Source organism: Clinocottus analis, unplaced genomic scaffold (assembly GCF_023055335.1).
Source record: "Clinocottus analis isolate CAN_PGR_092001 unplaced genomic scaffold, fCliAna1.0.p SCAF_5, whole genome shotgun sequence".
In the NCBI taxonomy this organism is placed as follows: Eukaryota; Metazoa; Chordata; class Actinopteri; order Perciformes; family Cottidae; genus Clinocottus; species Clinocottus analis.
In genome coordinates this window covers 18,220,789-18,234,084 of record NW_027176207.1, presented here as the reverse complement: position 1 = coordinate 18,234,084, position 13,296 = coordinate 18,220,789, and the positions used below count along the sequence as shown (strand labels likewise).

The 13,296-nt window shown below is 44.1% G+C and overlaps 1 protein-coding gene across 1 annotated transcript in view; it reads left to right on the top strand.

Annotated features, from left to right (window-relative positions):
• Positions 1-2,923: 2,923 nt before the first annotated feature.
• si:dkeyp-23e4.3 (rho GTPase-activating protein 7) overlaps positions 2,924-13,296 on the top strand; it is a 31,466-nt gene continuing 21,093 nt past the window's right edge. The window contains exons 1-4 of the mRNA XM_068600630.1: positions 2,924-3,087; positions 12,083-12,154; positions 12,308-12,389; positions 12,918-12,981. Coding sequence (XP_068456731.1) covers positions 3,075-3,087; positions 12,083-12,154; positions 12,308-12,389; positions 12,918-12,981 — 231 coding nt within the window. The 5' untranslated portion in view covers positions 2,924-3,074. The remainder of the gene's footprint in view (positions 3,088-12,082; positions 12,155-12,307; positions 12,390-12,917; positions 12,982-13,296) is intronic.

Below are 13,296 nucleotides of genomic sequence, written 5' to 3'. Positions count from 1 at the left end.
TAATTGCACCTTCTGCGGTGTCCACAGCCTTTTATGTCGAGTATGGTTATTTCTAGTGGAGCCATGCACAGGAAGGTGGTTGTTTTGATGATTAATTCGGTGCACTGTCAAAGCGGTATCCATCCGAATGCTGTTTGTTTGGACATCAGGGTTCTGTTGTTCGATGCGTCTACGTTGACATGTGAATACCTTTATTTAACAGTAGCTTAAACACGTTCTTTACTTTTATTCCTTTGTCATATAACATCATGTATTTTTTTCTTTACCTTCCTTTCCCTTTTTAAAAATGTAGCGCAGTCTCTTTTACTCTTTTTTTTTTTTTTTTTTTTTACGTAATGAAGATTTAAAATGTATAAATATGGCCCAGACTGTACACATATACTGTCTCACACACACACACACACACACACACACACACACACACACACACACTGATGAAGTAATTGGTCTTGCAGAATGTGGGCTGCAGTTTTCAAAAGGAGGGACACAGTTCAAGAGAGCAGGCCGCTTCCTGTCCTGCTACATCGGAAATACCAGCCTCGAAGCCTCAGAGGCTGGATTCAGATTGGACTACACGCACACACACACGCACACACACACACACACACACACACGTGCATAAAGTCAACTCAAACACGTACACACCCCAGAGCACACACGCAAAGCTTGTGAGAGTAAACACAACACATCACATCCTTGCATACTGTAACTGCTCCCCTCAAACACACAAAACACACACATATGTACATGCACATACCACATATAAACACTGCACACGCACACACACACACACACACACACACACATACACACAGAAACTCCCATCCGCTGAGAGTATTGTTGGATTCTTCCTCCTCTGACGCCCGTGAGGCTCTCGCTTGAGAAAAGGAAATGCAGTCTTGTGTAACCTTTGTACGCAGCAGAGAGACAGCCGCACACAAGGAGAGAGAGAGAGAAGCTTTTTGTTAGCAGAGCCAGAGGTCAGGCCCTGAGCTCTGCTTTAATCCTGATTTCTAGTCAACATCTTGTCGGCTCCAGAGACTGCAGGCCTCTCTTTCCCCTCTGTGACTTTGATATGAGCTCGCAAATGAATAAATACATGAATAACTCAAAGTGCAGTAAAATAGGCTGGAATACAAATTCATTTCCACGTTGGTAGTGAGTTATTTATTGGCTTCTTTAAAAAATAAATATATATATTTTTTTCTGTTATTGACATCATGGAAATTTACATTAAAGCTGCACTAATATAAGTCATTAGTTGGTCTCAGAAGTTAGGAATGCATATATATATATATATATATATATATATATATATATATATTTACATACATAATATACTCACTCAACACCAGAAAGCAAATACCTTAAAGTACTTTTTTCTACTTAATTTACTTTTGAGATTTTCCTGTAAACTACTTCCTGCTTTGCTCCTTAAGCAGTTTAAGCAAATAACTAATGCCGTCATGTTTTAAGGTCTGTTCTTTTTCCAAAGATCTGTTCACCACCGCACCGAGGCAGCTGTTGGGATGAAGGTGTGTTGTTCCCACACACATACTTTACGCGTTGTATAATTAACCAGTTTAGAGTCGAGGTAGTTTGATGGTGACCCTGGCCAGGCTAATATGTCATCCTGACACTGTTACAGCATAACGTGAGAAACACCTGAAAATGTTTCGTTACTTTTGATGATGAAAATAAACTTTCACCAAAACTTCCTTTGGCCTCTCCAAAATGGAAATCCTTGCAACGTGCCTGTGTAGAAACTCTGTATCATCTAGTTTTCCTACAACCGGATTGTTTTAGGTCTTTTTCGACCTATAAACTAACTTTTCAGAGCTCTGAAATCTTCTCAGAAATGTTGCCAAAGAGTAGAAAAAGTTTTCCTTTTCTACTCTTCCTCCAGTCGCTGTATGACTCTCGACAGACTGTGAAAGAGTCCATTAGTTGTTTACATACTCCCACTTTCTCCCCCTCCACTTGTGAATTAATGTAGCGAATCATGCAGATCGCGCTCCTCTCTCCTCCTCCGAGGGAGTTATTCACATTTAAAATCCCATAATCAAACACCTACGTGTTAAATGGAAGGCCATTAACGCTAATGGTATACCTTGGACTGAGCCAAGATGAAACCTTGAAGAACTACAGGCTATTAGGCCATGGCAAGGACTTTTTTCTCATCGAGTTAAGGCGTTCGTTTGTATTTAATTTCGTCTGAAGTGGCTTTTTTCTCTCAGCCCCATGCCAACACTAACTGCTATGAGCAGGTCAGAGATCCCAACCGGAGAAAAATCTTCAATCTCGGAGAGGAGAAAATCGTGTTAATTTCCTCGGTACTTTCTTTTTTTTGGGGTGTAAACTCATCATCTGAGGGTTGTGATGCAGGGCCTGAGAAAGGAGAATATTGATTTCTGTCATGAGTTTTCCCCTGCAGACCTCATTTGAGGCAAAGTGGAACTTCTCACTCCTCTGAATTGCCTATTTTTAAATTAAAGTATTTTAGGAGGACATTTTTATTTATTTATCTTAATTGCCTAGCCTCAAAACCCGCCCAACTCCTGTCCTGTGGAAAGCTGCAGTCATTCCCGTACCAAGTGGGCAGACGGCTCACTCTGGGATCCTTCATTTCCTTCCAGGGAGGGTCACCAACGATCACCATGTACAGATGTTATCTCCCTAATTTCCTTTCCTTCTTCCACTTCTATACAGTCACAGAATCTCAAAGTGATCCCAGTTCATGTGTCTGAACCTCATGCGTCTGAAGTGTTTACCTCTGGTTATTTTTAGGACGGCCCTCCCACTTCCCCCCACACCCTCCCCTGCCGTTCAGATGGTCCGGTCCGGGCCAGAGGAAGGGGAGTGGTGGTAGGGGAAATCTTCAACAATGACTTCATTAACATGATGCCCAACATGACCAGTACAACTGGAACTCACTGCTTTACTACAACATTGGATGTATGACTTTTCCCTCTGGACTTAATTCTTTAAATATCTTTATATGTCTGATTATATGGCGTCCATTCTCAGGGGGTAACATGGAAGTGTGTTGAGCTCCCCTCCATCCAAGAAGAAGCATGTTGATCACAAGTGAGTATGTGTTCAGTTGCAGCTCATCTGGTGTGTTATATGACAGACAGGGAGACAATGAGACTCTCAGGGACTCACGTCTGCCTGTTTTCTTTTTGATGACAATCGACAATTGCCGCTTGATGACATTCATTAAGGAGATGATTGGTTAATTAGCTAAGAGAGTGGTATTTAATGAGGCTCTGACTGAGCCGCAATTAGACAGACTTTGGCTCCTGGGCTACTTTTAAAAGTCTCTTCCCGTAGTTTGTTGAATTAATCGAAGGCAGACTTGACACCACGAAGTGCATGAGAGCCTGGAGTAATGCGTGGCCACTAGTTTTTAACAGATTTTGGTGTAAATATGTATCGGGCAGTCAAAGTGTAAAAGGGTTGTTCTTGATTCATGGGGCAGGAAAGGAATTTGAAGCACTCCAGCGTCCTCTGAGAGCTCTTTATTGTTTGAAGGCCGTGGGCCTGACAGCATCACAAGCTCAGTTTTGAACTCCAGAAGAATAAAAGCTTTTTTTCTCTGGCAAAAGAGGCGTGGGACTCGCTCTGCATGTGTGTGGGTGACTTTTTAAATTAGATCTGTTGTGGGGAATTGATCGCCTGCCAAAGAAAAGTTTGCAAATGTTGAAACTATCGATGTGAATTTCAGTCTAAAAACTCAAATGCATGAATGTCTTTGTAGCAATGCACTCTTGTATGATAATCATATTTAAATTCTTCTACAATGGTTGCTTTTATTCTGAAATCTGTGACCTGACCTACAGTTTTGGTTGTATTTTTCCCTCTGTTTTTTCAACAGTGACATCAGTGAACCTCACTGTACTTGTACTCCCATTACATAACATGGAGGAGTAACTTTATTGTTGACGTGTCAGTGAATGTATGTTTCAATTGTGCCACAATAAGAATATTTCATGCTTAAACTTTCAGATTTATAAATAAGTTAACAGTGAACTGAAGTGATGGAGTTGGTTACAGCAGTTTTAAAAGTCAGCATCCCCCAATCAAACTATTTAAGCATAATTCATCAATATTTTTGAGCTGCTAAAATCCGAGCAAACCCAAAAATCCAACGCTATTCCTTAACCTCTTTAACAAAACTGTCTTTGTTGTGTCTAAAAGACTTTTTGAGGACTTCACGCACAAAATGAGCGTCTGTCCATCCATCGATTACTCGCCCCGCGTTACTTTGAACCACAAGTTTTTATGAATTGAAGTATATGAGGATGACCAGTTAACAGCAAAACTACATCGAAACATCAGTTTACGAACTCTCACACAACTCGTGCGATATAATCTCGTACACTCACTACTTCCCAAACGCACGGGTCTTCGCTAAAACCTTTCTATCTAAAACACTCCCGCATAAACATTCTCCTGCTTCTGCAGGCGCACTGCACACCCGCTTGAGTCTGGACACTTCCCTCCCTCGTTCAAAGTTCACTAAAAGTTCTGTGGTTTCATCCCCGACTCCATGTCGATCTGTCCCTGGGCAAATCACTTAATCCCAAATTGCTACCGAAGGCTGTTGCCTGCGGTGTGTGTGAATGTGATACTCTTGATGGGCAGGTGGTAGCCATGCAAGGTGACATCATCGTGTGAATGGGTGAACAACACGTTGTGTAAATAGCTTCGAGAGGTCGGAAGACTAGAAACAAACACAAGTTCATTTACCATTTGACTTAAAAGTGAAGAAACCAGAAGGTGATATCGTGGCGGCAGAGCGAAACAAGATTTTGGAAATGGTGGGGAAATCTTGCTAACGGCCACTTAGCCTCGGTTGCTAACGGGACACTTAGCTTCGGTAGCTAACGGGACTCTTTCGCCTGGTTTTTAGGAAGCATTTGTACCTCTGGTCTCATGTTTGTCTGCGAGCCGTTCCTCTTTTTGTGGAGAACTCTGATTAAATTCATTAAATCAGTTTAGTTGGATAATCTAGTGGAAGTTTGACATTCTTCCAGCAAAGGCCAAAGAGTGTAAAGCTACTGGTCCACACAGGTTTAGGACAGTTTTAGCCAGTTTATAAGTCATCTGCTGTACAGCCTGAATAAAATGCTAAATAACTTTGCCCATTTCTGCCAACGCCCAAAGTGACTCATTGAACCTTCCCAGCCCACAGTGAGTGAAGCAGTGGATTCATGTGGAGCCTCTGTTGTGCTGTGTAACCCTTTTTTTGGGGGGGGGGGGGGGGGGAGGGGAGGCTGCATATTGTTTTTACTTTTTAAAGCGACTGCTCGTCTCATCTCGGATGCCAGAATGATTCTGTGCACAAAGCAGAACTGATTGCAGGCGGGTGACGCCTTCCAAAAGGTTCACATCATTTAATGTGACAAAGTAAAAACAACTTATTGTCAGGTTGAAGTCTGTGCGTTCATCGGCGGGTCAACTGAAAAGCAAATTTTGGAAGTAGAACACAGCAGGTGAGGGGCTTTAGGACTTCAGAAAATATTGAAAAATAATTATAAAACCAAATCCCTCCCGTGTGGTTTAGCTTGGCTTGTCGACAGCTGGTTTTCTGCCCGGTGACACGCTGCCGGGCTTTGTCAGGTCTTTTTTTTTTTTTTTTTTTACGAAATACCCCTGTAGTTCCTCCAATTTGCTTCACGGTAACCTGAGAGTGTTTATCCGAACTTAGTAGAGCCATCTTTCCACTGGCACAGAGTCTCAGGACAGACAGTGTTGTTAGCAACGGCGGGCAACAGCATGCAGGAATGATTATACTGCAGGGTTATGCCTATCTATGTATGGGCTAATGCAGATACACCTGCCAGCTGAGGACGAGCCAAGTCGTGTTCAATATGTGTGTGTTTGTGCGTGTGTGTGTGTGCAGGCTGGAAATTTCATGAAAATCATATTACAGTATATTAGAATATAACAAAAAAAAACAATATAACACTGCAATGATGTATCGCAAGTTGTCATGAACAGATGCAGCCAAAAGGGTTTCAGCTAAATAAGGCCTGAACTTGAACATTAATAACTCCAAAAACAATAAATAAGCACAAAAGCCTTGAATGTGAAGAATCAAAAGCCAGAAATCAACCTATCCACTTGTACAAATATATTGTTTTTAATACCCAAGGTTGCTAAACCAATACCACAACCTTAAATGTGAAAATGTGGAACTGGAGGCATTAATGGGTGTTGCAAAATAGCCAATTAAATTTGGAAAATTTAAGTAACGCCAATATATATGTATATATCAAGGGTCAATTGTGACCTTATGATGTTTTATGGAGGACTGATGGTTGTCATCATTGTTTGTTCTTGTGTTTTATTTAATATAATCTCATGTCACCCGTTGCTCTGTGCACGTTAATCTGTAGCTCATCTGACGCTTTGCAGCCGTGTCGAGAACGTTGATTTTCTCAAATGTCAGGGATCAAAAAAGTCAATGATGTCACAGAGACTTCCGACTAGCGTGTGGAAACTAAATACGAGAGATGAGTGAAGACCTGTCTTCACAGAAGAGCCAGAAGAAACCTGTGTTTGCTGGTTCCCAACCCTTTTTAGCTATTTCGTTTATTTGAATCATCTTGAATGATCAAGTCTGATAAATCAACAGAATTTGGTGCAGCAAACATTTTTTCTTCTACTCTCCTTCCCCGTTACTCCACCTGAGACCTTTCAGATGTGACCTGCATGATGGTGATCAACCTCTTTGGCTATTTTCATTCTTGACAAATGGGTGAAAGTCTTCTCTGTAACTTGACTTGCACACTGATTTCTCTCAGCAGCTGTAGATCTCAGACTCCATCAAAGTGAACTCCCCCTCTTTTACTCCACAGTGGTGACGATAGCCAGGCGTCAGACGCCCACATTAACTGTGGAATCTGTCTCACCGAATGAGGTCATTGACACCCAATACTGAGTTTTATGTCAACGCTCAGATGCATGTTCAACGTTCCCTTCCTCACATTACAACTTTGAAGGTCAAACGAATTTAAAGTGGTTTGTTATTGTGACAAAAACATAGTCAAAAATGGCTCCATTAGCTTTTTCCTGAGATCTCGCTCAGTCAACGGGTCATGCTAGGAACCGTGGTTTGAGTTTTTACTGACGATGTGACGCTGCTCACTTGAAGAAAGATCCGTTCCTTACTTCCCGTTCTTGCTTTTATCCAAGCCCTGTTTTCACCTCGAGCAAATCTCTCAACCAAATGTCCTCTGGCTAATCCAAATAAACGGCAGGATTATTTTAGGATAGCAAGATATATCACCTAGATGCCTAGAAAGAAGTGGAATTCATAAATAATAATAATGTGTGTATGAGCGTTTCGCCGATCGTTGCCGACATCAGCCGGACAAAGACACAGCCATACCTCTAAAGAGGAGTCAAAACATCTATTTTCTTCATATTAAAGTTAGTTTTGTGTGCAGCTTGAACAAATATAAAGCCGGGGCCGATATTTCACCTCCAAGTTCATCATAAAAGTTGGATAGTGCGCTCCTGCACAGCGCTCCTTCAGCCCTCGCTGTCCTCAGACGTCCTAAACCTCCTAGAGCTGACTTGACTGACAGGGAAGACCATCAGAGAAACCGTGCAATCGGCTGTGAGAGACACTCAAGACACACTGGAGGTCATGCGAGACACATTCAAGCGTCTCCCTGAGCTGTAAAAGTGACTGCTTTCCCCCCCAACAGCAACACAGCGGTTTAGTGAGGTGTAAAGTGGCGTGAAAGCCCTCAAACGTAAGTAAAAAATTGGACTTATGAATGGTTCAGAAATACGGCCGATGGTCGGATAGCCGACATGTTCCACTCAAAGACAGGGAGGGTGACATTTTAGGAAATGCGCTTATTTTTCATGTACTATTCTGTTGTGGTTCACGTATGATGAATAAGATCAATTTGAAGGATAAATATCAAGCAGTTCTCTGGCATGACCGTGCGCCTTGTGATTTTAAACCAGTGAATTTCTTGCATCCGCCTCAAGAGGAAAAGTCCATGTTGGCTACATGACAAGTTCCTTCCACACGTGTTTTTCTCTGAAGTAATTTGTAGTTATTGCTCGGACAGAAAAAAACCCCGTAAACACAAACGGTCTGCTGAGCACGTCTCGGCATCCAGACGCACACGCTGTCCAGCTTCCTGGCGCTAGCAGGGTGGAGCCGCGCTAATCGCACATCCAAATCTCTTATCTGAGCCCAGAGGGGCCGAATCACAACTTCCTCAGAGGCCGAGTCGTTCGGAAAGGGGAAGAGGCCGTCGCGAGGCTGTGCATCACTCGGAGCAGAGAGGGGGCCCCCTGAATGAAGCCTGTCAAAGTCAATGAGCAAACGTACACGCAGAGTATGATGTATATTGTTGTTTTCTGAGTCTTTTGTTCCTCGCGAGACTCACAATTCCTGTGGTAAACAGGCCGGCCATGCATTAAGGCGTGCGTGCCTCAAACTGTTGTTTTTGTCACGAAGGCTTTCAAGCAGATTGTGAACATCACGCAGCCAGAAAGACGTCATACTTTTATTTTTGGATCAAGGTCGATGTTTTTGAGGTTACACATCAGGCATTAAGGAGTCAGCCAGTCGTGCAGGACACTGCCGTAGTTTATTTCACTTTCTACTGCTCCGATGTCTTCATTTGATCGTGAGGCCCTGCTAGAGCCAGCACACTGAGCAAGTATTTAGAGATACTATGAATACTTTTCGTATGATACTTTGGCAGCATGTACAGTGTAATGTCATGCCAATCAAGCCATTTGAGTTTGTATTGAATTGAGAAGTTGAAGATACAATTGTAGACATTAGACATGCATATCAACCCCTCTAAAGGTCGATATTACTGTTATTACCAATGAATTAAGCACACAACAGAGTCTTCTAGGAAACGCAGATGTCACTAAACTATTCACACCTGTGTACTAGTTCACACCTGTTTCAGGAAATGATTTGGCATGGGCTCGAGGGCTGAGAGCCACAGACGGAGAAGTGAGAATGTAATGGCCAACATGGCGAAGCAACAACTTTGGACACTTATCTACCCACATGGAGGAGGCGAATCACATCCGAGAACAGTGGACTCACAACGTTGGATCTTTTTCCTTCTGAAGCGGGTTCTCACAAACGCACCGAGCGCAGCTCGCCCGTCCGGGCTTCCTGTCTTTTTCTTCTTCTGTGTTTTCATGTTTTTAAAATGTTTCATTGACGCCTCGCTGCCTTTCCGAGCCTCCGAGTTGTGTCGATGCCTCCGCGTTGCTCTAACGTCCAAACACCTTGTAGCGTGGAAGGAATGAAAGAAAACCAGCATCTGTTTTGGGGCCTTTTTTCTCTCCTCTGATGCGGGTTTGACCGACTCTTTTCTGATTCATTCTTTTGACTCAGTTCTACCTCCAAAGCAGCACCAATCCATTTCCATCCGCAAAAACTGCCCCGGAGAACATTCTACAGACGATAACCAGTCACCCCCCCCCCCCAACGCCCCTCCTCGCTATGATGTTCCCCCTCCAGGCTTGAGGGCTTTAACCTCAAAACATTTCCAACAGAAGCTGCTTCTCTGGAGCTGTGAGGCGCGGCTGCCTCCACGCAGAACATGAGACCGATTTCAAGTAGAAAACTGGTTCTAAACGTCAAGAGCTCTTAACTTGTGACCTGACTCCGGGTTGCAGGATGACGGGCTGTGAGCCGTCAGTGTCGGCGTGATGTCGGCAGTGGGGAAGTGGCGCGTCTGTCTCTATGAGTTCGGGGCTCTGGCTCCGGTGGATTCACATATCCCTGGATTTACAGATCCTCCCGCGGACATGCGAGACCGCCGCTCGGCAAGCACACTTGATCCCTTTCTCTATCTCGAATGTCACTCCAATTGATCTCCATCGGGACGCCGGAGCAGGGGCTCTGCACACAGACGCTTAACAAGCAGGTTTTGGGTTCTTTTTTTTTTTTCTTTTGTAACCGCGCGGACGTTCGTTTTTCTTTTGGCCCGCGACTCTCACGTGAAGTCAGTTTACTTCTTTCTGTCATTTTGATGATTGCCATGTTTGCTGAATCTCTCTCCCCCCCTCACCCACTGTTTACGTGTCTGGGCCATCTGCTTTTGGGTCACGCTGTTCTCCAGATCCTCGGGTGTCCAGAGACCACTTCAAACGCCAAGTTTCCATCCCCGCTGTCGAGGGAATTTGAGAAAAAAAAAAAACAACTTTTCAAACGTCCCCAAAAAAATGAAATGTGAATTAAGCTGCCTTTTTTTTTTTCCTTCAAGTCTCACTGAAGTGAATAAGTACAGGCAGTACAGAAAAAAAAATCACAATCAAACACTAGACAAGGAGTGTTTGAAGACCCAATCAGTCACAGGGGCAAACTGCTGCTGTTGTTCTTTAGTGGGGCCTAATGTCGGCCATATTTCATGCTGTGTGAATATGAAAACAAGAAATGCCCTTGGCGGTATTCTACCCGCGACGGGCCTCTTGTGCACACACACACACACACACACGCACACACACAGAGAGAAAGAGAGAAAGAGACAGAAAAGAGGAGAAAGAAAGAGAGAGAACGAATTTGGGTGAGAGAGAGATATTTTGAGACTTCTCCGAAAAAAATCCAAACCCTCTTCTGGTCTGTGAAACGCAGACTGAGAAAATGATTTCTGTCGCTCCTCATTGTAAACATCCTGGATCAACAAATCATGTTTATGCTTCACGGCCAGAATGTTTTCTTTTCCACTCGCTTCTTTCCTAATAATACTTTGCTTCAGAGTCTCTCCCATGAAAAGGGATAAATGCTCCAGAGCAGAGGCGGCTAAATAGATCATATTCCAGTTTGAATCCGTGTTGCTCCTCATCATCGGCATCTTTCGGTTTACACCAATGGAAATACTTTTGAAAAATAATGAATTCATGAATTTTTTTCGAGGAAAGATCTAGTCTTCCGACCACTTAAAGAGCTTTAACACTACATGTCCTCCAATTCCCACCCGTTCATAGCAGGAGCGTCCATGCAAAGTGGCCCCTCGGGACTATAATGACACATCGAGCTGGACTAAGATGTAGAAAAAAAGGACTTGGATATCATATATCACAATAATAATAATATGTTTAGGGTTTACTCCACTTTCTGTGTGAATAGAAATACACTAAATTGATTGTGCAGCCATTGTGCATCCTTTTCCATGCTCCTACGGAGGATGAACTTGTGTGAAGTCAGAACAAAAAAAACTGTATGTTTCAGTTCTGCTTTAAATGATGTGAGCACGAGGGGAAGAAACTGAATCAGCAGAGCGTTGCTCTTCAACAGAAAAAGCATGAAGCCGACTCGCCGTGCACTCTCTCCGCTCTTCTGCGGAGCATCCTGCAGTGAAATACGAGTTGATGTCGTTCTTCCTCTCGGGTCTCGCGTCTCTCGGTGTCTTTTCTCTTCATCAGCTCCGGTTTGAGCGAATGCAGAACGTCTTGTCTGTGATGTGTGGGCGGCTCCGAGGTCTCTCATGTCAGGATGAAACAACAACAACAACAACAACAAAAAAAAAAAGCTCAACGTCGGCACCGAGATTCTCAAGTCATAGCGCCGCGTGCATTTGATCTCCGTGAGAAAATTGGAACTGCGTTTAACAAAACACACACCTTTTTTTTTTTTTTTTTGGAATGTAATCCTTTTTCATGGGCATCACCGGCGAGTGAGTGGCGTGCGAGAACTGTCTTCTTGATGTGCAAATCGATCCGCGGGTGAATGGAGCGAGGCCTCTGAATGGAAGACATGGAGGAGGGGAAACATGAAAAACAATCTATTTTCCTTCCCTCTCAGAAGCCCCCCCATCTCCACACACACAGCCAATTAGCAGTAATTAAAATGGCCTCTTCCAAGAGTCACAGATAATTAATAGCCTGCCTGTGCTTCCACTTTTTCCCTGTCACTGATTCTTTTCATTTTTCCCCCCCCCCTCACCCAAATGCAAATGTAATTTAACTTCATAAACACACGACTGATTAAGGGCAAATATTTGCCCCCTTAAAGCGAGGTGGAGCGTGAAATGATTTTAATTGAATCAAAAGTTGTTTTCCTTCTCTCTGTTTGCAGAGATTGAAGCCAAGGAGGCCTGCGATTGGCTGCAAGCGGCCGGCTTCCCTCAGTATGTGCAATTATTCAAAGGTAAATATCAGGGCGTTAATGTAATCCGCACAGACCCCCCCCCCCCACTCCCCCACCTCGGAGTCATCGGCAAGATGATACAAACAGCGTCGCGGGCGCCGTCTGAGTGTTTCATTTTTACCTCATGTGTGTGTGTGTGTGTGTGTGTGTCAGACTGCAGGGTTCCCATTGACATTGACTGGGCGAAGCGGGACCACCACTTCCTGGATAAGGATGCCCTGGATTCCCTCTGCAGGTAACACAGGTGGACGGGTGCGCTCCTGTGTCCACAGGAGGTGTGGATATGATATCGTGAAGATGCTTTTTATTTTAGTATTACTCTAACTGGACCTCGCCATGGCTTAGTTTAGTTCAGTCTCTTGCAGGAACATTGTGCTTCACAATCACTTCCTCCGACTGCAGTCAATAAGATGCTCCAGTGGAGCAGTTAGAGGTTTAGTGCCTTGCTCTAGGGGCACCACAGTGGTGGTCATGGGGGACGGGCAAGTGTTGCGTTTTCCTCCGATTCATCCCGTCGGTCCAGGGGATTAAGCTGGCTGCCTCCTGGTCACAAGGCTTGTTGTTTTAAAAAAGTAAAAAAAAAAAACTGTTTAGTCTTTCGATTTTCTTTCTAGGTTTTCTGATCGTCGGCCGACGTGTTGCGTCCGCACGAGGAATGAATTGGCAAATGTAAAAGAGTGTGTACAGCGGGTCGCTGTTATCGTACGGGACGCTGTCAGTCTAACCGGAGTACCGCTTTTCATCTCTCCCCCCCCTCCTGCAGGCGATTAAGCACTTTGAACAAAAGTGTGGAAATGAGGCTGGAGCCACGGAGATCAAAACGCAGGGTGAGTGTCGAGAGCAAACACCGAGAAACTGGAGCGCAGCGGGGCTCTCGTAGCGAGGCAGCCCGAGCCGCGGGGGGGGGGGGTGTCACACCATGACATCGCCCCATTACGCGTCGCTTGATTTAGACTGATACGAAGTGATCAGTCCTCCTCCTCCAGTTCCTCTTTCGAGGAGGAAGACAAGTGCAGGAAAACAGAAGCTGAAGTTAGAGCTACATTTTTTTCCTATGTTTGTTTTAGTCAACTCCAACTTTGACCTTGATTCTAGCTTGAAGTGCAATATGTGAGATGTTTACCTGCCGTGTTTGCATGAAT